Source organism: Mus caroli, unplaced genomic scaffold, assembly GCF_978045245.1.
Source record: "Mus caroli unplaced genomic scaffold, Mus_caroli_1 scaffold_3, whole genome shotgun sequence".
Taxonomy (NCBI): Eukaryota; Metazoa; Chordata; class Mammalia; order Rodentia; family Muridae; genus Mus; species Mus caroli.
Window position 1 is genome coordinate 13839129 of NW_028227258.1, and position 25271 is coordinate 13864399.

The window sequence follows — 25271 nt, forward strand, 5'->3', positions numbered from 1 at the left end:
CAGGCCCAGCCCTAGCTCAGTGGTTTTGTGTTTCCAATGAAATACAATTGTTAGTCTTAAAACATCGCAAGAAGAATAACAATAAGGACTTCTCAGATAATCAACACAGTTTTAAAATTTATGTTGTATCCTAATAAATTACAAAATAAGCAGGTATCTTTATTATGTCCCTAATGCAACATTAAAGTGTTAAAATTTTTATTGTTTTTTTAAAGGAGCCCTTGTAAAGTCATTATTATACATAATTGAATTGATGTCACATGGATAAATAGTACACAGAATAAATATTATACCACAAAAAAATCCCCATAATTTCCCATTAGAGAACTACAAAATGTAGAGCCTAATTCTATGCCTTTTCAAGCTACATATATTCATTTAATTTTTTGAACATGGGTTCTAGAACTTCAAACCACAGAGCCACAAATCCTGACCCCCAAATGGGTTTGCCGAGACTGCACAGGCCCATGGAACACACGTTGTATCACCAATTCCCCCAATGCTGCTTGGAATGCTAATAAAGCCATCACAGTTTAATCAAATGCCTCCTTGGTGTATACTTGGACTTCATCCGTGTATAGACTCTCTTCCAATCTTGTACCTTAACACTGAAGAGCAGAAAGCTTCTAAATGAATAGGAGAATCAAATAAAGATTGTCCTTCAGAGCCAAGCGTCCCACACACAGCTGTGATGGGGCTCTCTATTGTTCTTGTCTTCCTTTAAGGAGAGACTCCATGGTGTCTGGTGTGTAATAATTATCCCAACTCTCAGAGAGGGAAACTGGGTCATCCAACGTTGCTGAGAAGAGAAAGCTTATTTCCAGTGCAGGCACAAGGCTTGCCATGCGGTAAAGAGAACATACTCAAGACCTACAGCGACCAAGACCCATTAGCTTCCCTCATCAAATCAGTCATTTTAAAAACTCTAATGTAAGCAGAAAAGACATGAAATAGTTTCAAAAACTATGAACAGGTCCTGCTAAGTCATAGCTGTTTAACTCAGAATACTAGTATCTGGACATATACTGTTGCGTGACCACAAATAATCTCTGGCTCAGCCACACACTGTATTTTCCTCCCAAGCACAGAGAACCCCAACAGTTACTTTTTGCAGCAGCAGAGTAAAGAACCCGGAGGGTCATCTTCTAATCTGTATTTTCCGGAGTTGGGGAGGTCTTTGCATTCCGCTATAAACTTTCGAAGTTCTGTCTCTGGGAAGCCATCTTGCTGGTAGTGCTACACAGAATAGGAAAGTCCTCATTACTAGGGCCCTCTCCGGTAGCCTTCCAGACTCAGAGAGGAGCTCTGGCAGTAGAAGGGGTGTCTCCAGGGAGAGCTGGGCGCTCCCAGGCATTTTAGGACCTGTCACTTCTGGAGCCACCCAGGCTAAATGGGAGTTAAATGGTCCCGGGACTCTGCAGTAGTCCTGTGTTTACTCCTCCCAGTCTGCCTGGACCCATAGTCATGTGAATCCTGTCCGTAACCCTCACTTGGGAAATACGTGGCCAAGATGCAGCTTAAATCCTATGATGTCTACTCCCAGGCTGCCTATAACCCCATGAATTCCCAGCCAATGTGAAGGAAGTTCCTTGGGTGAAATCTGGTTCAGGCAGCTAGAATCAGATTAGCAGAGCTTGGCTAGGATCCAAGCAGTGAGCATCCCTCATCTCCCACAGGTGCTCCCAGTGAGCATCCCTCATCCCTCATCTCCCACAGGTGCTCCCAGTGAGCATCTCTCATCCCTCATCTCCCACAGGTGCTCTCAGTGAGCATCCCTCATCTCCCACAGGTGCTCTCAGTGAGCATCCCTCATCTCCCACAGGTGCTCTCACAGAACATTGCCTCTCTCATATGTCATCTACTTTATACATGCAATACCTACTGACATGTATTAGTCTAATAAGAGATTAAAAAATGTACTTAATGGTTGAAGACATAAAGTTCAAAGACTCAGGGATTGCCTCACATGGGCCAGGCCCTGGGTTTGATCCTTAGTACAACTAGGGATGAATAAAAAAGAACTTTTTTATTTTCTTAACACAAATACTGAGAAACAAGGCGCTCAGCATTCTAGAAATTCCACTTCTCCTTCACTCTTTTCTTTTCCGTGATTATTATAATTTAGTTGTGTGTCTCTACCCCATCAATGTCCTCTGAGTACCAAGCTGTGCTGCCACAGTTGTAGATAGGCAGTGCCTCCGGCTTCTGACAAACCTACCTTAATAGTTTCGTATGTGTCTGTGATCAGCGCGATGAAAAGGCTCAGAATCATATATATGAAGAGGCTGATGAATGAGTACAGGTAGACTCGGCTGAACAGCCACACCAGGTAACTTTTCTGCTGCATTTTCGCAAATGTGGAAAACATGTCGTCTCCGTTTATCAGCGAGAACAGGCACTCGGAGACCCTGTTCAGGGAACGGAACTGGGGAAGGTGTGAAAAAAGTTCATTATCTTCTATGTTCCTTCATGTGGGAGATTTTTGTTCATGACAGCATCCTGACCTGGTATGCCAGGTGCCCCTTTCCCAACAACCAACCCAAGGAAGCCACCAGCCTTTGCTTTGGGGCATATGCCATGCCCCGGCCTGCTGCTTTGTCAGGTAGCTCTTTCTTGTCACTCCTCTGAGCTGCAGCAACCTGAACTAGAGCAGGAAGGACGGTTCTGCTCTCTCAGTGCCTCTCAGAGTCCAGCATCCCCTCCCCAAACATCTCTCCTCTTCCTTCCCTTTTCCCTTCCCTTTTCCCTTCCCTTTTCCCTTCCCTTTTCCCTTCCCTTTTCCCTTCCCTTTTCCCTTCCCTTTTCCCTTCCCTTTTCCCTTCCCCCTTCCCTTCCCCCTTCCCTTCCCCCTTCCCTTCCCCCTTCCCTTCCCCCTTCCCTTCCCCCTTCCCTTCCCCCTTCCCTTCCCCCTTCCCTTCCCCCTTCCCTTCCCTTCCCTTCCCTTCCCTTCCCTTCCCTTCCCTTCCCTTCCCTTCCCTTCCCTTCCCTTCCCTTCCCTTCCCTTTTCCCTTTCCCTTTCCCTTTCCCTTTTCCCTTTCCCTTTCCCTTTCCCTTTCCCTTTCCCTTTCCCTTTCCCTTTCCCCTTCCCTTTCCCTTCCCTTCCCTTTTCCCTTCCCTTCCCTCCTTCCCCCTCTCTCCCCTTTGCTCCCTTTCCCTGACCTTCCCTCCCTTCCCCTTCCCTCCTCTCCTTTCCCTCCCCTCCCCTTCCCTTCCTGCCCTTCCCACCCTTTCCCTTTCACAGAAAGAGACCCTTGAAATGAATGCTTCTGCAGAGACACCCAGGTTCCAGACTCGAATGGTCCCTCATCTCATCTTGAAGCTCATCCAACTCAAGATAACAGCTAACAGTCAAGACAGTTCTTGCAGCAAACTTTTCAAATATTCCTACAGGGGTTTTTTTGTACAGTTTTACAGATGTGTTTGAGTGAATTCAAACAGACTGAACAACCTCACTGGTGGTAAAAGGAACATACTTATCTAACATATTCCAAACAGGAAGTCAAGCAATGGAGCAGATCAATAATTCTCATGAGGTGTTCACATTTGACTGATTTATAAATAGTGATACACTCGTTATGTGGGTATAGATATACGACTGTCCATATTTTCAGGCTGAATTACCAGATCAAAGGAGTTCATGTAAGAAAGATAAACACTGTCAGCGTTTGATGGCTGCTGGTTGGGGGTAATCAGTGTGTGATTCTTGGTAAGCTGATCACACGTTAATGGATGGCCCCCAACCCATGTGGATATGGGCAGCATTAATTACACCCAATGGGTTATAAAAAAGAGAACATTAAGTTACAGGGAATGTAAGGGCAGATCTGGAAGGCATTGGGAGGAATAGTAGATGAATATGATCAAAATATGTGTGTGCATGTGTAAATTTCTCAAAGAATAAATAAAAGTATTAATATTTTTAAAAGGGCAAAATAGCATATTAGGTATGTTGGTACACACCTGCCATCCCAGCACTTGGGTGGTAGAGGCAGGAGGGACCAGGACTTCAAGGCCATCCTTGACTACATACATGAGTTCAAGGCCAACCTGAACACAAACAAAAATAGAAATGAATAAACAATAGTAGTCATAAAAATAGAAGCCATTGGCCTTGTCATATGAGTTTAACAATGTCGGGAAGAGAGCTGGCTATCAGTACCTATGGTGGTTTGAATAGAAACGGCCTCATTAACGCATGGGTTTGAATGGTTGGCCCATAGGGAGTGGCACTATTGGGGGGTGTGACCCTATTAGAGTAGGTATGTCCTTGTTGGTAGAAGTCACTGTCAGGACAGACTTTGATGTCTCAGAAGCTCAAGCCCAGGCTCAGTGGTGCACAATTCTTGCTGCCTGTGGATCCAGATATAGAACTCTCAGCTCCTTCTCCAGCACCATGTCTGCCTGTACACTGACAGGCTTCTTGCCATGACAATAATGGACCAAACCTCTGAAACTGTGAGCCAGCCCCAGTTCAATGTTTTCCTTCATAAGAGCTGCCATAGTTACGGTGTCTCTTCACAGAAACAGAAACTTAACTAATACGGTACCTTCTCATGGTAAGGGCCCAGCACAATCCATCCGCAAAAGCAATAGCCTAGATAGATCATAGCGGCACAGCAACAGAACCTCATGACGTTGGGCAGCGCTGCCTGGAGGGTCAGAATAAGGAGCTGCGGAAGTAAGAGAGGGCGTTAGATCCCTCCGCCCGTTAGTCAAAGTAGTGAAGTAGCTCAAGTGGACTCTGTAGGATTCCTTACATTGTACTTCGCAAAGAAACCCAGGTATCGGATAACTCCAAGCCACACGAGCATGGTCGACGTCCCGAGAAGTATGCTGCAGACATCATAGCTTGTGAGACTCTAGATAGAATAGGGAAAACTGGTTAAATTGCAATATGTCAGTTAGGCAAGAAATATTAAATAGCTATGTGCCAGGAGCTGTTCTAGATGTGAAGAATAAAGCAACAGATAGTTTGGGGTTGTTCGTTTGTTTGTTTTAACCTTCATAACGCTTACACTCTAGTGGAATATACGGAACAAAAACCAGCAATAGATTAACACAGCCTCCAGTAGATTCCGTGATGGTAAATGCTGAGGAAGATGGCCACGGGTGTGGGGAGAGGTAAGGAATGGGTGTGAGCTTGCAGTATGGAACAGGATGAGCAGTAACAATCTCAATGAACAAGTGACATGGAAGCAAAGAAATGAGGGAGAAAGTTAACCCAAAACCTCGAAGAGCCTTGGGCTTGTAGAGCAGCAAATACAAAGGACCGGAGGCAGCAGGGAGCCTGACAAGAAATGAGAAGCAGATAGAGTGGGGGAAGGTAAGGGGAGGGTAGTGTAAGACCTCACGGGCACTCAGGCTGCAACACACAGACATCTAAGGTTGTTTTTGTCAAAATGGGTCAGGGAGATTTGAGAGCCTTGAAGAGGAGAGGCATGGGCGAGTTTCGGGTGCATGGCTGACAGACTGCCAGCAGAGGGCTTGGAGTAATGTGAGAGCAGGTGATGACTGGGTGCAGCCTATACAGGTGACCGGCTCCTTCTCAGAGGCAGAACACATAAATTCCCTCTAAGATTAGGCATAGGAGAGAGGAGTTTTCTAAAGGAGGGGAGCGTCAGTGAACTCGAGGTTTGAGGCAATGAACACACTGAGAGGTGCCGTTCAAGGGCTGGAAAGGCAGTGTGAGAGAAGGATTTGGATTGAGAAGCGCTGGGGGAGTTCTGAGTTAGGTATGTTAAATCTGAGAAGATAAGCAGACGGTCAAGATGTAAGGTTGAAACTTGGCTATGCAGGCTGCAGCATAGAGACTTTAAGGTGCAGATTTGACACATATTGTTACAGAGGTACCAAAATATCTATCTATCTGGGTCAGGACGACAATACCAAGGCAGTGACTAAAAAGGGCTGCTCAAACAGGATGCCTCAAAACATCCTCACACTGAGGGCTGGCCGCCCGGAGGGGAAGCAGCTAGGAAAACTCTGACAGACCGGGATCTGGAGGAAACCTGGCAAGAGTCACCTCAGCTGAAAGGCAACACACGCTAACCAAACCAGCAGTGGGAAGCTACCGACAGGTCAGGACAAAGAGCAGTGATCCACGGCCGACAGCAGATAGGAATTCCCATGGCTATGTGACACAGCCAGATGGGAAGACATCCCGGAAGAGCGGGGAGTGGTGGGATTAGAATCATCAGCAAGGTTAGGTAGTACTTAGATATCTTTTATCCTATAAACTGGAGCAGAGACATGGGAAATAGCTGTATAAAGGACCTGGGAATTTAATTTTGCAGAAGAAGCAAAAACATAGTATGGGGGAGTTACAGGAGGAAAGAATTGCCAGAGAGAAGAAAGAACCTGGAGCTAGCTCCTGAGAGGCAAGTGAAGGAGCTAGCCCCGGACAGCAGCCTAAATCATCCACAGTATCAGAATGGACAGACACTGGAGACAAGGAAGGGGTGTCTCTTACTGCTATGAAACAGGAAGTGAGGTGAGGGCAGGAGGAAGTGCCAGAGGTTTCAGAAGGGAAGAGGATGGTCCAGAAAAATGAAAACCATGCTGGACACTATGAAGGCTCAAGGAAGGAAATGGTAGTTGATAAAAAGAAAAAAGATGTCGTGCACGGAGCATCCCTGTAACGCCAGAACCGGGGAGGTGGAGGTAGGAAGATCAGAGTTCAAGGTCAGCCTCAGCTACATGGTGAGTTTGGAGAGAACCTGGGCTGCATGTGATACTCCCTTAAAACTAATAAAATAAATAAATATTAACTATAAATCCACCATGATTATTTTTCTTTTGGTTCCCTAAAGCTAAACTACACGAAAATACAGCCATGTTATGGTATCAGCTGGCCCATGGTGGGCCCCATCTTGCCCCTGTTCTTCTCAGGCATCTCTGTCCTTCTTCCCCACAGCCCCGCCCCGTGCAGGTGGGTTTGACTAATGTCACTCTAGAGCGTGTGAACAGGAATGAAATCTGCTACTCCTGAGCCATGGCCACGTGACACCGGAAGGCTGCCACCATCTGGTATTTTCACTTCCCACAGGCTGGAGCCAGCTCATGAGGCAACCCTGTGTCAATCGTGAAGTCAGGATGAACCCTTAGCATCTGGCAAGGAACGAAATGCAGAGAGCTTAGGTCCCTGAACGACCTGCAACCTAGAGCCTCACCCTGGCTGCTTCAGAGATGAGAAGCAAGCTGCCCTTTGACCCAGTCCCTGTGTTTGGAGTCTGCCTCGGTTTACGACCAGGTCCTGGATGACAAGACTAGCAAAGTATAACACTGACAAGGTTCACTTGAACATTGTTAATTTTTATTGGCTTGGCAAGAAAGACTAATTCTAGACTAGATTAATCTTATTTTGGGAGAATAATATCAATGGGAAAAGAAAATGAGCATATTTTTACATTGAAAGAGCAAAGGAAATAAGGTAGAAACTCACACAGAAGTACCTTGACCTCATTCCCCTCTTCCCACCCTCGTCCTCCTCCTCTTCCCACCCTCCTCCTCCTCTTCCCACCCTCCTCCTCCTCTTCCCACCCTCCTCCTCCTCTTCCCACCCTCCTCCTCCTCTTGCCTCCCCACTCCTCCTCCTCCTCCCCTTCTTATTTTTTAGTCTAATATCTTAACTTTAACATTTTCTGTGAGACCTCTTGACAACTCTTAGCAGAATTTCCCTGGTGTGTATATGACTTTTGGTGTATGTGACCTGGAGACTTTGAACTCTCTCGATCTAGCCACTCAGATGAACTAGCCTATCAGTTTGTGGATTATGCTCTTTAAAACTCTGCTTGAGAGACTTCTAGTAGCTGAGTGGTGGTGGTGTATGCCTTTAATCCTACCACCCAGGAGGCAGAGGGAGGCAGAGCTGTGAGAAAGAACTCCTAGACAGTCAAGGCTCCACAGAGACACTATCTCATCCACACACACTATCTCACACACACACACACACACACACACACACACACACACACAGAGAGAGAGAGAGAGAGAGAGAGAGAGAGAGAGAGAGAGAGACTTCTAGAGTTAAGACTTAACTAGAGTTAAGAAAACTGCTGTTGTCAGTTTCAAGTTAACTGAATACAAAGACCAAAAGAATTTTTTCACAGTTTGGAAAAATACATTTTACCATTGTGATTGCACAGTTGGGAAGAACATAGTACCTTGGCTTGGATTTCCATTTTCAGAACTGATCCAACGATTGTCAATATGTCACTAATGATGATCATAATGTACCACCCATTGATGAACTCCATCTGATCGGAGGCCGAAACTTCCTTCTTGTAGTGAAGAAGGAAAAAGTTGACAAACTCCTTTTGGGAAGAGGAGAGACAACGTGAGCTTCAGTGTGGCTGAGCGCATCAGCAGTGTCTTGGGGAGCAGCACTTACCTGCTGAAGCTGAAGACCCCTAATCACAGACCTGGCACACAGCACCAGTGAGGCCAAGCAGGTCAGAATGACAAAGGCATCAAAGATCATCATGTAGTGTGTGTTCTTCTGAACTGGAAGACAGAGGGCCATGGAAACATTAACACGATGATGTGACTTCTTTCTCAAATAATTCAGATAATTCAAACATTTCAGAATGACAAGGACAGGAAGTCCTGAGAGCACTCTTTCCATTAGTATTTTTTTTAAAGCTGAAGGTCCTTCCAAGAAAACCAAAAACAAATCAAAGATCTTTCATTATCAGCCTGTAGTCTTTATACTGAATAGGTTCTCCTTGTGGGTGTGATATGCACACCTATTATCCCAGCAGTGGGAAGCAAGCAGCAGAAGGAATACCATGAAGTCTAGGCTAGCTTGGATTATATACTAAGTTTTCAGTCAACCTGGGCTACACATAGTGAAATCCTCTTAAAAAAAAAAAAAAAAAAAAAGCTCAATCAATCAATAATTAAGCCTTCCAACTCCTACATTGCTTGATAAGATACTTAGCTGGGTATAAAATACGCATTCACCGGGGCCTAGCAAACACATAAGTGGATGCTCACAGTCAGCTATTGGATGGATCACAGGGCCCCCAATGGAGGAGCTAGAGAAAGTATCCAAGGAGCTAGGGAGATCTGCAATCCTGTAGGTGCAACAATATTATGAACTAACCAGTACCCCGGAGCTCTTGACTCTAGCTGCATATGTATCAAAAGATGGCCTAGTTGGCCATCACTGGAAAGAGAGGCCCATTGGACAAGCAAACTTTATATGCCCCAGTACAGGGGAATGCCAGGACCAAAAAGTGGGAATGGGTGGGTAAGGGAGTAGGGGGGGGAGGAGGGTATGGGGGACTTTTGGGATAGCATTGGAAATTAATTGAGGAAAATACGTAATAAAAAATTATAATAAAAAAATACGCATTCAGCATCCTCATGTACCAGGCACTTAGCCAGGTGCTGGAACACAGTGGAAAACAAAACAGACAAGACCCTGGGCCTAACAGGAGCATCTGTGACGTGAGACAAGCAAAGAAGTGAGCAGGTACATGGACAATAGGCACTGATGGAGGGGTACAAGACACATTAAGTCACAAACACAAATGGTGCTCAGCACACTTCCCACCTGACTCTATTCCACACACTTTGTGTGTACAGGATCCTCACAACAGCCCCCATGAAACTGCCATGCTTAGCCCACTTTGAACTTGAGAAAACTGAAGCACAAGGAGGTCCCATCATGTGCCAAGGCCACATGATAAGCAAGCAGCACGGTTGGCGTTTAAACGTTCACAGCCACTGTGCACCAGGTTGTTCTGTTTGTTTTTAGTTTTGTTAGAAGACATCCTCAGCTCTTGCCATAAAACTGCTGAATCAGAAGTCATAATGTCCCTGAACCCTCCAGGTACAAGGCTATGTTTCAGAGCCATTGCTCCACACTGGAGAAGGTAGCCAGAAAAGAGGCCTCATCAAGGCTTTAACTGAGCCTTGGGAAACAAGAAATGAGCAGTTTCTGCCAGGCTTGGTGGCTCACACTTAAAGTCCCAGCACTTGGAGAACAAGGCGGAAAGATCATGAGTTATAGGATAGCCTAGGCTATATAAGAGACCCTGTCTAAGCAATATAGGAGGAGGGGGAAAAGAGGAAAAGAAGTGAGAGGAATAAAAGAAAGAAGAAATGAATAGAAGAAGAGAGAGAAAATATAGGAGGAAGGGGAGTTGGGGGAGGAGAGAAGACCATCTTTTCAGACATATTGAAATCCTGGAGAGTCATAAATGCCATCGTGGCCCACATGCAGGTGCCATTAAAAGAGGGCAGCAGCCACCGAGTCCTCCGAGTTTATCTCTACCAGGCTACTGTGAGGAAGCAATTTCAGGAAGATCAGTAATAAACCATACCCAGAGGCTTCTAATGGCTGCCCAAATGTCTAACACTGCATTAGAGAGACTTAAAAACCAAAAGCAAGCGTTTGAGAGGCAGCCTCGGTGCCAGGCACTTTGGATGCTCCCATTTACTCCATGTGAGATGCTGCTCCGAGTTTGTATCCATGACAGTAGTGAGGCTTGCGGTTCCAGAGCGCCATACACTCATACACACACTGTCCATCGGTGACTACCCTCATGCTGGTCTGACACTCACACAGTCCAGACCCAGCTCAGCTCTACCGACTCTCTTGTGGAAAGCGCATCTCAGCAGGTATCAAAGATTCTTCCTCTTGTCCTCGGTAGAGCCCATGTAATCTCTTGTGTTGTCTAGTCATGACCGAAAGGCGGCACAAAAACCTACCATCTGGGCTACTTCAGAGGACCTAGATAACAGCTCAGGGAAATTCTTTCCTGGCAGTGTTTTCCTGTTCCAGACAGGACTCGTTCTAATCTGATTTTTTGTTTATGTTTCTAGAACAGGTTTTTCTTCCCATATCACTCTGCTTTTGAAGCCAGATGAATGATAACTACAATGTCATAGCTTCAAGGTCAAATCCTCCCTTCTCCCTCGATGTAAGACATTGCTCCTGACCCTTGGTTTCTTCATCTGTGAACATACGGATTCTGCTGCCCATTGAGATATTTAAAGATATTAAGTGAGGAAAATAGGTATGCATGCTCTTTTAGTGCAGAACCGTGAGTATGTAGTCAGTAAGGACTGTAGAGAAGGTAAGGAGATGTTGGATGCTACTATGTACTGACTGAATCACCAGACATCCACAGCAACCCAATCTGCCTTCAGATGGTCAAGGGCCTGGGACTGGCCCAGTCTTTTACTTCGTGATCCCTACATCCTGCGGGTAGTAATGTGATGCTTGATGACTTAATTAGCATCCTGAGAACGAGTAGAGCTCACAACTTACTTGATCCAGACACATGCCACTCTTTGCATTCTCTGATAGAAATGTCGTTGTCTAAGCTTATTTTGATTCTCCCACTGTGAGCCTTGTTGTCAAATGTTATCTGTAAAGACAGGAAGAGGGGTCCAGGATGCGTGACTAGGTTTGGGAGTCAAGATAGGTCTGTAAATCCACCAGGAAGCAGTTCTTCAGAGGACACAGGACATGCTGATCCTCGCTTCTGACCAGCTGGTACCGGTTTCTGCTAATCCCTGAGTGTGCCCCTTCATTTCTCTGTGAGGTGATAACACTGAATTAGATCTGCAGTAGAGAGATTTTAGCATCTAAACCGTGTGTTTCTAGGATGCATTCTAGCCCTGGACACCTTAGCAAACAAGAGTGCTCTCCCTCCTGTTCCAGACACCTGACTTGTGTGCTGAATTTGTACAGGTTTCCTCTGTGCACCTTCCCAACCGACCTTATCAACAGATACCTTTTGGTGTTCAGGCAAATTATGCAAACACAGAAGCACAAGCACAGAGGCACATCGTTCCTGTCCTTAGACACTCCAAATGGAGAGGTGTTTTGCTTTATTTTTTTCATTCTAGGCTTATATTCCTCCATCACTCTGACCTCCCACGTATTACAAAGGGCTTGGTGGCAGAGTTGCAAGCATTCTTGCTTCTGAGATAACCAGTTGAAGATGCTCCGTACAAACAGCACAAAGCTACAGCACCAAACTTGGCGTGATCCTCCTGTGTCTCCATCTAACTCTCTTGCTTCCTCCGTGCAGAGAGAAAGAAGGAAAGGCAAGAAAATCCATCTATATTTTTCTTCCCCTTTCTCAACAAAAAATGGAAAAGGTTCACTTGAAAGTCCTTCATTTACAGCTTAGTCCTAAATGAATATCTACCTTACTCTGCTCCACCCCCATGCTCAGGGAATATCACAGAAGGGGTGGGGCAGAAAGACTGTAAGACGGAATGTGGGGCGGACTGCTGTGAATGGTGTCTTCTGGACGTAACAGGGCAACTGTTTTCATCAACTCACAGCAGCACAAGATCAAGTCAGCTGACTTTACATCATAGACACATGAGACCACACCCTTAGCTGAGGAGCTGTTGGCATCTGATGGCTACTGGGAGAGAGTCATCCATTTTGTTGGGATGTGTGGCCTCTGATAAGTTGTCCATGCTCTGGAGATAACTCCTACCTGTGTGCACTGAGGCATCGTCGACTGGACTAAGTGGGAAGATTGTAGAACAGGTTCTGGGAGGAGTTGGAGGGGGGCAGTGCTGGTGAATATGATCAAAATACATGGTACTTGTCTATGAAATTCTCAAAGGACTTTTAAAAGTGCTCAAAATCCTCTGCCGTTGGGTTTTGTTGAAGTTTCTCCACACAGAGAAGGCAGATGGAGCTTCAAGTATGAGGTTCTAAGTAACTTCAAAGAGTCCAGTCACTCTGCGTGCCCTCGGGATGGAGTATCAGCCTCTCTCCCTACACAAATGAAGTCACTGCCATTGGCTACACTGCCCACAATGGCTGAAGAACACAGCCCACACCCCACACGAGGAGATGCCAGTGTCATTTGGTGGAGTGGAAAGTCCTCACCAATGAGAAATTATTCTTTTTCCACATAAAGAGCCTCAAGGACAGATAGGGACTCAGCAGATATGAGTTACATTTCAATAAGCCTCAGCAGATGATGGATCTCCCCAAGACGGAAGCATGCTGGGTAGGGTTTTTAGAAGAATATCACAGGGGGGGGGGAAGTTACAACATTTGAAGACTTATGTGTTTGTTATGCCCTTCATGATAGTGATCCTTTGGTACTTGGTCATCTGCTGTGCAGCAGGTGCCACAGTGGAGACAGTAACACGCAGGCGAGTCCCTGACTTACAGAACATGCACCAAGGGACAGAAGACAAACAGCAAGTTAGCAGCATGCAGAGACTAGAGCTGGTCGGAGCAATGTCCCCGGCACATTCGAGTGGCACGTCCTATATTTTTGACAACGCCTTAGCACCAGCAAATGAACCATACACCTGGTTAAAATGATTTTTCTCTAGGTAGGTGCCACATGGAGCACAACCCACACTTACAGTCAGCGTAAAGTCGTAACAGTCGGGAAGCTCCTGGTGGCGAACTGTCTGCAGATTGATGGCTTTGAGCTTAAACTGGAGCTCCACCGTCAGAAGCCTGGAAAGCAGAGGATGTTTGAGATGAGGGGGTCACACACAGAGCCGAGCTGTGTGCCCCTCCGTTTTCCTCACCTGTGGAAGTCCAGGCTCAGGTTGAGTTTATTTTCTCCAGGAGTTCCAAGGTGGGAAGCTTCATCTGGCTCTATAAGGAAACATTCTGCCACAGAAAGGGACAAAGCCATAGATATAACTGCATTTCCAGAGGACAACGGTCAAGATCAGCTGCTCATATTGATTCCTTTTAGAATCAAGACTGTAAGAACTCAGTATCGCTGCCCTTGTCCTGTGTCTACTGGAGTTGTTGACGATTTAGAAAGACTCAAGCTCTGTCTCAGAACATCATTGCTCTCCCTGCCTCTAGTTCCCTGATGCTTTCCCTATTTGTTTTTCTTTTGAATTCATGAGGTTTTTTTTGTTTGTTTGTTTTTGGTTTTTTAGGTTTTTTTTTTTTTGAGACAGAGTTTCTCTGTGTAGCCCTGGCTGTCCTGGAACTCACTCTGTAGACCAGGCTGGCCTCGAACTCAGAAATTCACCTACCTCTGCCTCCCAAGTGCTGGGATTAAAGGTATGCGCCACCACTATCTGTCCTAAGTTTTATAACAAACGGTTCATGATAGAAGTTGGCACATAAGAACTTTTGTATAGTTCTTCCTATGCCATGAGGGTACTGTCCATCAGTGTTTACAGAGATGAAGTTATCACAGGGCTTAGGTATCAATCAAGGAGTTAAAAACAGGAGTTGGAGGCTATAGGGGATCATCACCTGTTTCAACTTCTGGATCGATGTCAAAGGTGTCGTTCCCGGGGCAGATGGTTCCTTGCCTATAGAAGTGCTGACAGACTGCCATCGCCGACTGCTTAGTCCCCTTGTTCTCATAAGCGTGATTGCCCACGGAGATGTTCTGAAGCTGCAAGTACTTCACCCGAAAAGAGAGACAGAAATGGAACACCACCCAGGGCCAAAGAGGTGCCAGCCAGGGCAGAAGCAAAGCCATGATAGCCGTTGCTGGCCATGTCTCCCCTCGGGGTGCAGACATCCAGGAAACACACCCTCGGATGCTGCATCGGAGGGAGAGGCTCTAAAGAAGAGTGGTGGAGATCAGAAGGGCCAGTTTCTGAGTCAGGTGTAGATGCATTTGTGAACACAGACAGAACACGTGTCTCTTTTAGATGTATGTATGGACACCGACAGACCATGCATCTCTCTAACACATGAGCAGTATTTTGTAATATGAGCTATGATTTTTTTTTTTGTGGATTCTTTAGAAAGCAAAGGTGCTGAGGCCACTGAGTGGGGACTAAAAAAAAACAGCCAGATGCAGTAATTACCACGCTACATTTGATCTGGTAGCCCACACAGTTCTGACATAACAGGGCCGGAGGGACTATGGGGATCCTTCACCCATCTGCATCCCTTTCATCATGGAGGCCACAGCAGGGAGATACAAGAGCTAAGCATGCAGACACCTTGATCTTAGCCTCTCAGAACTGTGAGGAGGAAACGTCTTCACATATCGACTACAGGTATTTTCCTATAGTAGCAGAAAGAAGTGTGGCAGCTAAGATAAGGACTCCTGGTGGAGAGGACACGGAGATCTAGCAAGGAGAGTGGTTCCAGTGCCAGACGCAGTGTTCTGAAGGCTGAGTGTGGCCCTCCTGATAAAGCTAAGAAAGGGTTACAAAGAATCTACCTGGCCTTTAGTCAGGCATAGGGATTGCTTTTCAGAAGTGGAGGCAGCAGGATTGAGAGATCAAAGCCAGCCTCTGCTTCCAAGAGTTTGAAGTCACTTTGGGTTACATCAGGTCCCATCTCAAAACAACAAAAAGTAGCGGATGGTTTACTTCTTGTCTCTGCATAACCTCTAAGACACAAACAAATCTAGTACAACGTTTTACAGAGAGTTAATACACTCAAAAGCTAAATCTAGGGCTGAGAGATGGCTCAGTGTGTAAAGTGCTTACCAGCAATCATAAGGACCTGAGTTCAAATCCCCTACACCCAAACCAGGCACAGGAGCATGCCTCTGTAATTCCAGTGTCCCTGTGATAAGACAGGGTTCAGTGACAGGAGCATTCTCTAGAATGCCACCTAGCTTAGAATATGTAATGATGAAAAAGACTCTGACCTCAGACTAGATAGAAGTTGAGGACTGGCAACTGAGCTTGTCCTCTGAGCTTCACTCAAATGTCATGTCCTGCACAAACACCACACACACACTCACACACACTCACATACACACACACACACACACACACACACACACACACACACTCACATACACACATCACTCTCTCTAACACACATATATATACACATATTCTCTCACACACACAAATAAATACTGTGGTGGTTTGAATGTGCTTGGTCCAGGGAGCAGCACCATTAGCCTGTTGGAGTAGGGGTAGCCTTGTTGGAGGAAGTGTGTCACTGTGGGTATTGCCTTTAAGACCCTCCTGCTAACCACTTGGGAGCCAGTCTTTTCCTAGATGAAAATGTAGAACTCTCATTTCCTCCTGCACCATGCCTGGACACTGCCATGCTCCCGCCTTGATGATAATGGACTAAACCTCTGAATCTGTAAGCCAGCCTCAACTAAATATTGTCTTTGTAAGAGTTGCCTTGGTCATGGTGTCTATTCACAGCAGTAAAACCCTAATTAAGACACATACTCTATTTCTCTCATGCACATACATTCTCTCTCTCTCTCTCTCTCTCTCTCTCTCTCTCTCTCTCTCTCTCTCACACACACACACACACACACACACGCATAGGACTCTGACCCAGGTGGAAGATATACTCACACACACTCATATACACACATAAACACGTACTCTCACACACATACACACACATTCACACATGCATATACACTCACAAGCACCTCCACACACGCACACACACTTTTTTTTTAAAGTCTCTAAACTCATCTTCATCAGCGAGCTACTTGTTATTTTCTCTGTACAATCGTGCGGCGTGATTCTCTTTACCCATTCTGGGCAGCTTCTGTGTCTGATTAGGCTTCCTGTCCGCAAGGCTAGCAGGAGTCCTGCCTCCGCAAAGATGAGCTTCATCCGAGCCGCTGCTGGTGCTCCATGCTAGTGGCTCACGGCCTCGGTTTGAATAAGCTGCTTCCAGAAATGAGGAGTCATGGCTGCTCCGGGACGTGTTTAAGAAGGGATTTAATGATTTTGGAATGTGATCTGAGGCTAACCTAGGCCAAAAACACTGACCACAAAAGCACTTTTAATTATCCCTTCAAAAGAAGTGATTTGGGACCTTGAGAAAGTACTAATTATAGCAAGAATAACCCAGAATGAAAACTTGAGTCTGGAGGATGAAAAACAAGCTTATTTTCTGCCAGGCAGTCAGTTAGTCAGCATCACAGAATAACCATTACCAGGCCTGGCATAAAAGCCTCTCTTTTACATGAGCTTGAAGGCCTTGCTTGTTACCCAAACTGCAAAATTAATATGCTTGTTAGTTATTATAAGTCTCCAAAAGTATAAGCTTTGAAGACTTAATGACTACCTATATTCTGTTAGTAATTTTGAATATTGAAGCTCTCACATCAAGTCCTATCCCTGATTCTTTTAAATGAGTCATTGAAATCCTACCTTTCTGCTGGTAGGAATTATATCCTTTTTTTAAAATCGGTTTTTACTTGTATATGAGTATAGCAATATTTTTCAATCAATTTTTAAATATCTGTTTTATTTTACGTGTGTGTGTGTGTGTGAAGGGATACCAGCCAAGGCCAGAAACACAATAGATTCCCCTGAAGCTGAGATTACAGGCAGTTCTGAGCTGCCCAATAAAGATGCTGAGAAGCAAACTCAAGTCCTCTCAAAGAGCAACAAGTACTCTTAACTGCTAAGCCATCTCTTCGGCCCTTAAACTATATTTAAATAGTTTATTCATAAGTTATCTCCAAGCAGAAATGCCATGCATGTCATTTGCATGCTCACGAGCACACGTGCTTGAGTGTTGGTTTCTATATAGTCCATTTCTCCAGCCTGTTCTTTCTCCCAAGAATGCACACACTGTCTGGATATCTCACTATTAGAACACTTGTTTAGCTCGTGTAAGGCCCAGAGTTTAACCCTTGATACCTAAAACAGACAGACAAAATCAACACTCGATGCACAGTTGACTTACCTGGGTCACTGCAAAGATGATCTGGTCATACACTTCATTCTGAGTGTACACTGCATAGGTGTCGTCCATTCGATCCATGTAGCCCTTTAGGAAGAGGTGTTTGAAGGCTATCGTGTTCTCTTCTTTGAAAGCTACTACCATCTGGTTACTTAGTCCAAACAGGACCAGCTTAAAGAAGAAAAGAAACACCGTGAGGATGAAAAACTCTGAACAGAAAAGAAATCGAGGCGTGTGGGTTAGGGGCCTGACTGGCAAGCATCTGTGAGGGGTTGGGCAGGATACCCAGAAGGCTCTCGACTTGGGGGCCGGGAGGTGATTTCATGAATGAGAGCACTTTTCTTACAAGTATGAGGACCTGAGTTCAAATCTCCAGAACCACAGAAAAGCACAAACCACAACCACTGCTGGTGTGTGCCAGCAGTCCAGTATGACTATGGGGACACAGGAGAGGAGATATTCAGAAGCCCACTAGGTAGGCTGGTGTACACAGTGGCGAACAGCAGATTCTGTTAGAAGGTAAAGGAGACTTGGCTGTCCTCAGATCTCCACGTGCATGTCATTTGTATGCGCACAAGCGCACGTGTGCACACACATACACACCACTTACCCAAAGATGGACACACAGAGATACACACTGTGTGTGTGTATGTGTGTATGTGTGTGTGTGTGTGTGTGTGAGAGAGAGAGAGAGAGAGAGAGAGAGAGAGAGAGAGAGAGAGAGAGCGAGCGGTGAAGGCTCCTGCCTGTCCTACCTGTAATTCCAGCACTTAGGAGTCTAAGGCAGTATGACTGCACTGAATTAGCAGCCAGTCATAGTGATTTCATAGTGACTTCCAAAAAAAGCCCTGACAATAGATTGAGACCTCATCTCCAAAACAAACTATCTGTTCCTTTTTAAACACTTACTTAAACACTTTTGTGAGTTTCTTACCAAAAGGCTTAAAGCACCGACTAACTTTCCTCGGGACCACTGGAGTAACTATTGGGAGATCGGACGATTCCTCTAAAAGACGAGGAGTAATTCAGGACACCAGCCTGAGAATGTGCGGCTCCGGGTGTGTGCATCACTTTCTCTGCTCTGGTCTCCTGTATCCCACAGGGATGCACACTAAGCCTGCTCACTGCCCGAGGCAGAGATGCACCGCTCAGGTCTAATTAAGACGTGAGTGTGAACACATGTATAAAGCGCTGAGCTTGGCACACAGCCACCACCCAAGTGTGCCCTGGTAATACTCTAAGTAAATAGCATTCTTGCCCAGCTGATACAGGCTCCACCATTGAAATGGCACACATAAGCTTTTCAGTGCTGTGACATATTGCATTATCATCTGGAAATTAAGGATTTCAAGTGTGAGTTGCCAAGTATTTACTGGGAACCGAGCATGTTTTCTTGGTGATATATTAAAGAAAACCTGTGCCTGCTTCCATGTTACTACGTATGAGCCACACAGCCTTTTAAACCCGTAAGCATCAGTGTCCCTCTCTGTAAGGCAGAGACTGGGATTTCCCCAGTAGGAGGGTGGTCACAATGACATGAACTGCTGTACTGGGATGAGGGGTCACCCCAGTTCAGATAAGAATCCTACCAACTTCAGATGACTCTAGAAACTGCCTTGGTCTGCTAGTCCTAAGTGCTTGTTTCCAGTAAGCAATTAAGATTATCAATCTCAATATTAAAAAACAAAAACAAAAAACACCCTCTCTTTCAATAGCAGGTGTTCGCCAAGAATGGAAAATAAATATGCAAATCTAAACCTTGTCTTCATTTTTTTCCTTTCTGCTTTTTACAAGAGATAACTTCCTCTCACCAGCAGGAAATTTTTTTTACCCTTTTTTTTTTCTTTGTGATTACACACGTGTACGGAGGTCAGAGGACAATTGGCAAAAGTCAGCTCATACCTTCTACCATGTGGGTTCTAGAAATCACACACAGGTTGCCAGGCTTGGTGGCAAGCACCCTTTACCAGCAGAGCCACCTTGCCAGCCCCAAACATGTTTTAATAATAAACAACACCAGCCTGGGCAACTCTCACAAAAACATGATTCCTCAAAAATATGTAAATAAGTTATGGAAGGCAGATTGAAATTTTCCTTTCTAACAAAAGCGAAGGAGCACATTCCACAGGCAATGCAAGGCCCCTGCTGCCAACCCCATAATCTTCTGCACCACGGTTTTCAGGATTGGGGCTGGAGGAATCATAGAGTCTAAGGAATCCAAGAAGTTGCCTATGGCAAAACACCATGCAGTTTCTAGAGAAAGAAATGCCCACCATATTAGGAATAAAAGAAAGAACTCATGTTGGGAATCAGATGACATCTGTGAGAGATGGAGATAACTCTCAAGAAAGATAACTCTTCCTGAGGATCCAACTGCTAAAAATGTTTATTCCTGAAAAATACTATGGCATTAAAATTATCATAATAAAAAAGTAAGAAAGAGCCAGGTGTCGTGGTACACACTTTACCAACACTGGGAAGACGGAGGTCTCTTGTGAATTCAAGGCCTGTCTGGTCTACAGAGAAGTTCAGGGCCAATTGGGCCTAAATAGTGAGCCTGTCTCAAAAAAAAAAAAAAAAAAAATACTTTTTAAAAAAAGAATCAAGAGAAAGAAAGAGAGGACAAAGAAACAAAGTCGAAGGGAGAAGGGTTTAAATTTGTATCTTTATTTATTGTCTGTCCTTACAGGTGCAGTTAAAAGTTGTTTGGCGAACCAGTGGCCGCCTTCTCTGTTATGCTGAGGCTCCGCCTAACTCCTGCGGGAAGATGCTTACCTGGATAGTCACCATCGCGATTTTCAGAATCTGTATGGCAAGTTTCCATGGCTTCCTACCCCGAGCCCAGAACTTCTCACAAGGATTCATAAAAAAGAACTTGAGTTTCCGCCTCATCTGGTCTTCTAAGAGAAGCTGCTCTGACGGGGACGAGCTCGGGTGGAAAGTGCAGGGGCTTTCATCTTGGCGAGCGCTGCAGCTGCTAACCAGCACCTCGGGATTTGCCATCTCTAGGGAGGGAAGCAAACACTTCCACTCAGCTGGGAGAGGCCCAGGCCCGCGGTGTTTGCTACTGCAGAGGCTCAGAAGCCTGAACAAAGGGTCACAGACCGCGAGGTAGAGCAGAAAGACAGGAGGAAGTGGGGAGGTGGGGAATGGGAGGGTGGGTGGGGGAGGGGCAGGAGAAAGGAATGTGATGCGCTCTTCGTTTCGCGCTAGTAGAGTCTGCGGTTCAAGCCTCTCACCAGCAGAGAATCAAATATTCAGCCACAATTAACCTTTGCTTAAGGCCTTTCTCCCTTTCCAACCTGCTGCTTTCTAGAAGTCTAACTAGGAAACCCTCTTAACGGAAAAGGCCGTGTTATGAACCCCCTGGGCAACCCGTGGTGGCTGTTGGTTTTGCTTTATTCGATTATAATTCCATCTAAGATATCGCTGGAGCCATCTAGCATCGTCCTTATCAGATGAGAGAAAAAGAAGTTTCTTAGCAGCGCTTTGCAATGTGACTTGAAATCCACCAAGCTGGTACCTGAAGCTAATACTAAGGCACTCCGCGGGTACTCAGGACCCTCTCTTGAGAAGTCCATGCCCACACATGAGAATGTCTTACTCTTTCTCCTGGGTCCCCTCTCTTTCTCTTTTAACCCTCACGCTCAAAAACTGTGTTTAAACGTCATTAATAAACCTAGCCTCTACCTCATGTTGACTCGCCTCAGAATTCTTTTTCTGTATTTAGGTCTACGGATCTCGTTTTTACCCGAATGGAAGTCCCTGAAAGATTATGAGTGCTCCTTAGGTCGCTGCAGGTGACCGAGGCCGAGCTGTGCTCCCTAGACATAAAAACTACTTTTATGGGGCTGTTAGTTCCTATGCCCAAGAAATCCTGCATGGCTGCTCCAGTGTCCATAGATAGGGTATCCTGTATTCCTATACCATACTAGGTAGGCACAGACTAGGACAGAGGGTCAGTTCCTCACTGGTTTCGACTACTTAAGTGAATTCTCACCTAGGTGAAAGTTAGTAAATTCAAGGACTGCTCCAATCAGTCAAAAAAAAAAAAAAAAAAAAAAAGACATGTTTACACATACAGCTGTATACAATACATGTGTGCTTTCTGGCTCAATGGGTAACAGATACAGTCACGGCCAAGATCGGAGGCCTGAGAGGTTGAGAAAGGACTTGAGAGAGTAAACAGACCCTGAAATTATATGCAGATTTTTATGTGGATATGGTCATTCAACTCCCTCTCACGGGAGAAACAAAAACTTCCATGTACTTATTAATCAATAAGTAGGTTTTATACAGAACCAAGAACCAGTTTGGATCTTGATACATGGATGACTTACTCGGCCTACATCGAGCCTCAGTCCTGCAAAATGGTAATAATATCTATCGTCATAAGACTGTAAGAAACATTCAACTAAATACAAGTAAGGCCTTTGTGTAGAGTGTAAGCAGGCAGCCTCACCCTCTCCCTTCACTGGTCAGGAATGCTTTCTGATACCACTGTTAGGTCGAGGGGCAGTGTGAGCGAGCCTCCAGAACTGGACTCTGCTACATCATCGAGGGCAGGTTCTCAACTGCAGTCCAGTTCCCAAATGACCCCCCCCCACTTGAACTTCCTTATACCTACTAATACATTTCACCCTTTGAGGCACGTGTCCCCACTCTTTGGAATACCTCTTTGAAAGGGGTTTACCAAATAGTAGGCTTTTTCAGACTAAGAAAGAAGTCTCTCCAGAGAGTGGGACTTATTCAGGAGTTTCCCTTAGGCTAGCATTGATAATGTGGAAACCCATTCAAATAGAATACCCCACACTCACCAAGACAATAGAGTCCTTCCACACACACAGGAAAGCCCTCCTGAGTTTAATGTTTTCATAAAGAATTATACTCAACAGCAAGGGGACAAGAATTTAGCCTCCAATTACACAACATCTGAGAAATCGTATCTACAGCTTTCCAAGTCCAGAATCACACATTTGGTATAGAATGCCGCATTCTCGGCAAACCCAGCATTCCTGAAATGTAGATTTGGGCTATAAAAGTCAGCCATGAGAGACATTCTAAATTCCTGATTCATAAAAAGATTAATAAGACCACTGCTGAGTGAAAAAAAAATAATGCACAACACATGTTACTATGTAAAAAATGCACTGGGTTCTTTCCAAATAGAACTGTCATGGCGTACATTAAAGGTCCTGGTTCCAAAGTGCATCTCAAATCTCCTTAGGGAAAGGCATAAAGGAAAGTGGGAAAAGCCATTAATTCTCAGGGGGTTTGCTCAATGTCTTATCTCTTCCAAGAATAGAACCTGAAAGGCTAGGTATATAACTGAGGAACAGAGAGCTTGGCTCACACGAACAAAGCTGTGGTCTCTATCCCCAGCACGGCTAACATAAAATAGTGGGATATTTTAGACAGCATTTGAGGAGACTATGTTTGAGACTTTGTGCTGGTTGTTTTTTGTCAAATTGACACAAACTAGACACATCTTGGAAGAGGGACTCTTAACCAAGAAAAGACCTCTGTAAGGTTGACCTGTGGGCAAATTTGTAGGGCCTTCCCTTGATTAAGGTTAATGTGGGAGGGCTCAGCCCACTGTAGGTAGTGGAGCCATCCCTGGGTAGGTGGGCTTAAGTGGAATAAGACAGCAAGCTGAGCAAGCCCTAAGGGGCAAGCCAGCAAGCACTGTTTCTTCGTGGCTTCTGTTTCAGAGCCTGGCTTGTCAGGTGCCTGTCCTGTGCCCCTGTCCTGACTTCCTAGTGATGGACTGTGACCTGAACATTACAAGCTGAAATAAACTTTCCTGCCCAGTTGCTTTTGGTCATGTGTTTTATCACAGCAATAGAAACCCTACTACGTCCAATTTAAAAAACAAGTTCTGTTGTTTACTAGATATGAATAACTGCAATATCGAATTTGTTGAGATAGTGTGTGTTTTATTTGTCTGAGTAAAGTGTTTGTGAACTACTTGAAATCCCAACAACCCCTTTTCCATTATATTACAGAGGAAAATTAAACTTTAAGCACACAAGATAGACAGACACTATGTAACCGTAAACTAGAGGAACAAAGAGAGAACAGCCAACCACCATTAATTTATTCAAAACGCTGCTCAGGTTGTTCCAGAGGGCTGGCTCTCATTTCCTGGCTGACTGTGAAATTTGCCTCCCTCACTGAACTGACCAGGTATTGATTGACAGCTGCTCTTTGAAGTCAAGGAGTTCTGCAGAAGTCTACCTCAGGGGTCAGGGTGCCGGCCCTAGACAGACACAGTTACTTAAAGCAACCAGAAGCTAAATTGGGTTGAGCTGCAGAAAGGTATCGATAGAGAGGGGAGGTGTAATTGGAGAGAGAAACGGCCACAACCGGCCTCTTCAGCATTGCCCCATCTCACCAGACAACACCTTTCTCGCCTCCCTAGTTCCCTCTACAATTTGATAAGTCTTTAACTTCAGGCAACCCACTAGGCCCACATGGGACCTCCGCCTTTGCTCCTACAGAACGAGAACAGTGCTCATCTCTCTGCAATGCGTGCCTCCTTCCTCTTTTTCTCCCATGCCATGGGACTACCTCTATGGTGCTGGCTCCTAGCCAGAAAGCAAGGTCTGTATGGTCTGCTACTGGAGTCAGTCTGACAAGTGCAGAACCCAGGCTACTGCCCCATTTCTACCTCTGGCTGAGGGCCTGTAATAAAGATTGAGTCCAAGTTTAGAGCAGACACAGAGCCATTGAGAGTTATCTCAGACGCTAGTGGGAAGTAGCCCAGTGAGCCTCCGGGATCACAGGCTTCCCAGAGATAAAGGACGCTCTGGACTGGGGGTGGCATCCGGCATTGGATTCTCACAGCCTGGGAAACTAAACTGGCACAGACAGGTAGGACTCTGTGGTCACCTCCAAACCTTGCCGAGGTGACACAGAGTGTTCCCACCCCACCAGGCGCCCCACTGACCTGTGGTCCGTGGCGGAGCCCCGATTGTGCCAAAACGGTGCATCTCGCACTCCGTTCCCCTCTGTGTGCCCTGCATGGCTCAGATGTCCTGGTCCCCTACCCTCCCTCTTTGTGCCATCCACAGCTGGAGACACAAAGCTCCCTCCCCGAGCGCAACAGGCGACTTTCCGAGGACACCTGATGCCCCGGGGCGGCGCCTGGGTAGGCTCACCTGAGGCCCAAGTCACACCGAGGGGGCACCGGCGGAAACAGCGGGGACCTGTGGGGAGGCTTCAGGTCCTACTAGCCGCTGAGGGACACGACACATCAGCACAGGGTCACCCTGTGCTCCAAGCCCCCACAGGCTCCAGCCATCCTCCTTCCTCCGGCCCCAGCCTCGTGACCCTCCTCCCCAAGGCTCCGGTTCCCTGCCACGCCCTTTATGGGGCGGCCCGTTCTCAGAGACAGGTAGGGAGGGGACGCCGTCTGAAGGAGTGTTGCTGTCTTCTCTCCCACACTCCCAGCAGCCCATTCCCTGCGCTTCCACCGAACGTCCCCACTGGCTTTCTCTGCGCTGGAAAACGACAGGTGAGGTGACCACTCAGAGACCATTCTAACGGATGGCATGGAGCGGTAAACTCGATGTCAGATACACGCTGATGCTCACCCACTAGCGTTTACTTGGCTCCCAGGCCTGCCATGTTGACCTTTGCAGACAAGGTGAACTCAGCA

At 45.9% G+C, this 25271-nt stretch overlaps 1 protein-coding gene across 1 annotated transcript; it reads right to left on the reverse strand.

Annotated features, from left to right (window-relative positions):
* Positions 1 to 97: 97 nt before the first annotated feature.
* Positions 98 to 24703, reverse strand: Mcoln3 (mucolipin TRP cation channel 3). Its single transcript, XM_029474887.2, has 13 exons — positions 24561 to 24703; positions 20387 to 20616; positions 17615 to 17782; positions 14222 to 14375; positions 13531 to 13615; positions 13360 to 13456; positions 11279 to 11378; positions 8390 to 8502; positions 8163 to 8312; positions 4758 to 4859; positions 4548 to 4670; positions 2219 to 2425; positions 98 to 1236 (listed from the first exon to the last, which is right to left on the reverse strand). Exons 1-13 carry the CDS (start codon positions 24634 to 24636, stop codon positions 1102 to 1104), a joined length of 1740 nt encoding a protein of 579 aa, XP_029330747.2. The 5' UTR covers positions 24637 to 24703; the 3' UTR covers positions 98 to 1101.
* Positions 24704 to 25271: the final 568 nt, after the last annotated feature.

Bases quoted from the DNA above. Each gene is read 5' to 3' on its own strand.
- Mcoln3 (XM_029474887.2), bottom strand. From the start codon at position 24,636: ATGCAGGGCACACAGAGGGGAACGGAGTGCGAGATGCACCGTTTTGGC. The intron at 8,503-11,278 runs GTAAGTTGTGAG...TCTGTCTTCCAG, and splicing joins GTGGCATGTGTCTGGATCAA to TTCAGAAGAACACACACTAC. The intron at 4,860-8,162 runs GTACTATGTTCT...TATTCTATCTAG, and splicing joins AAATGGAAATCCAAGCCAAG to AGTCTCACAAGCTATGATGT.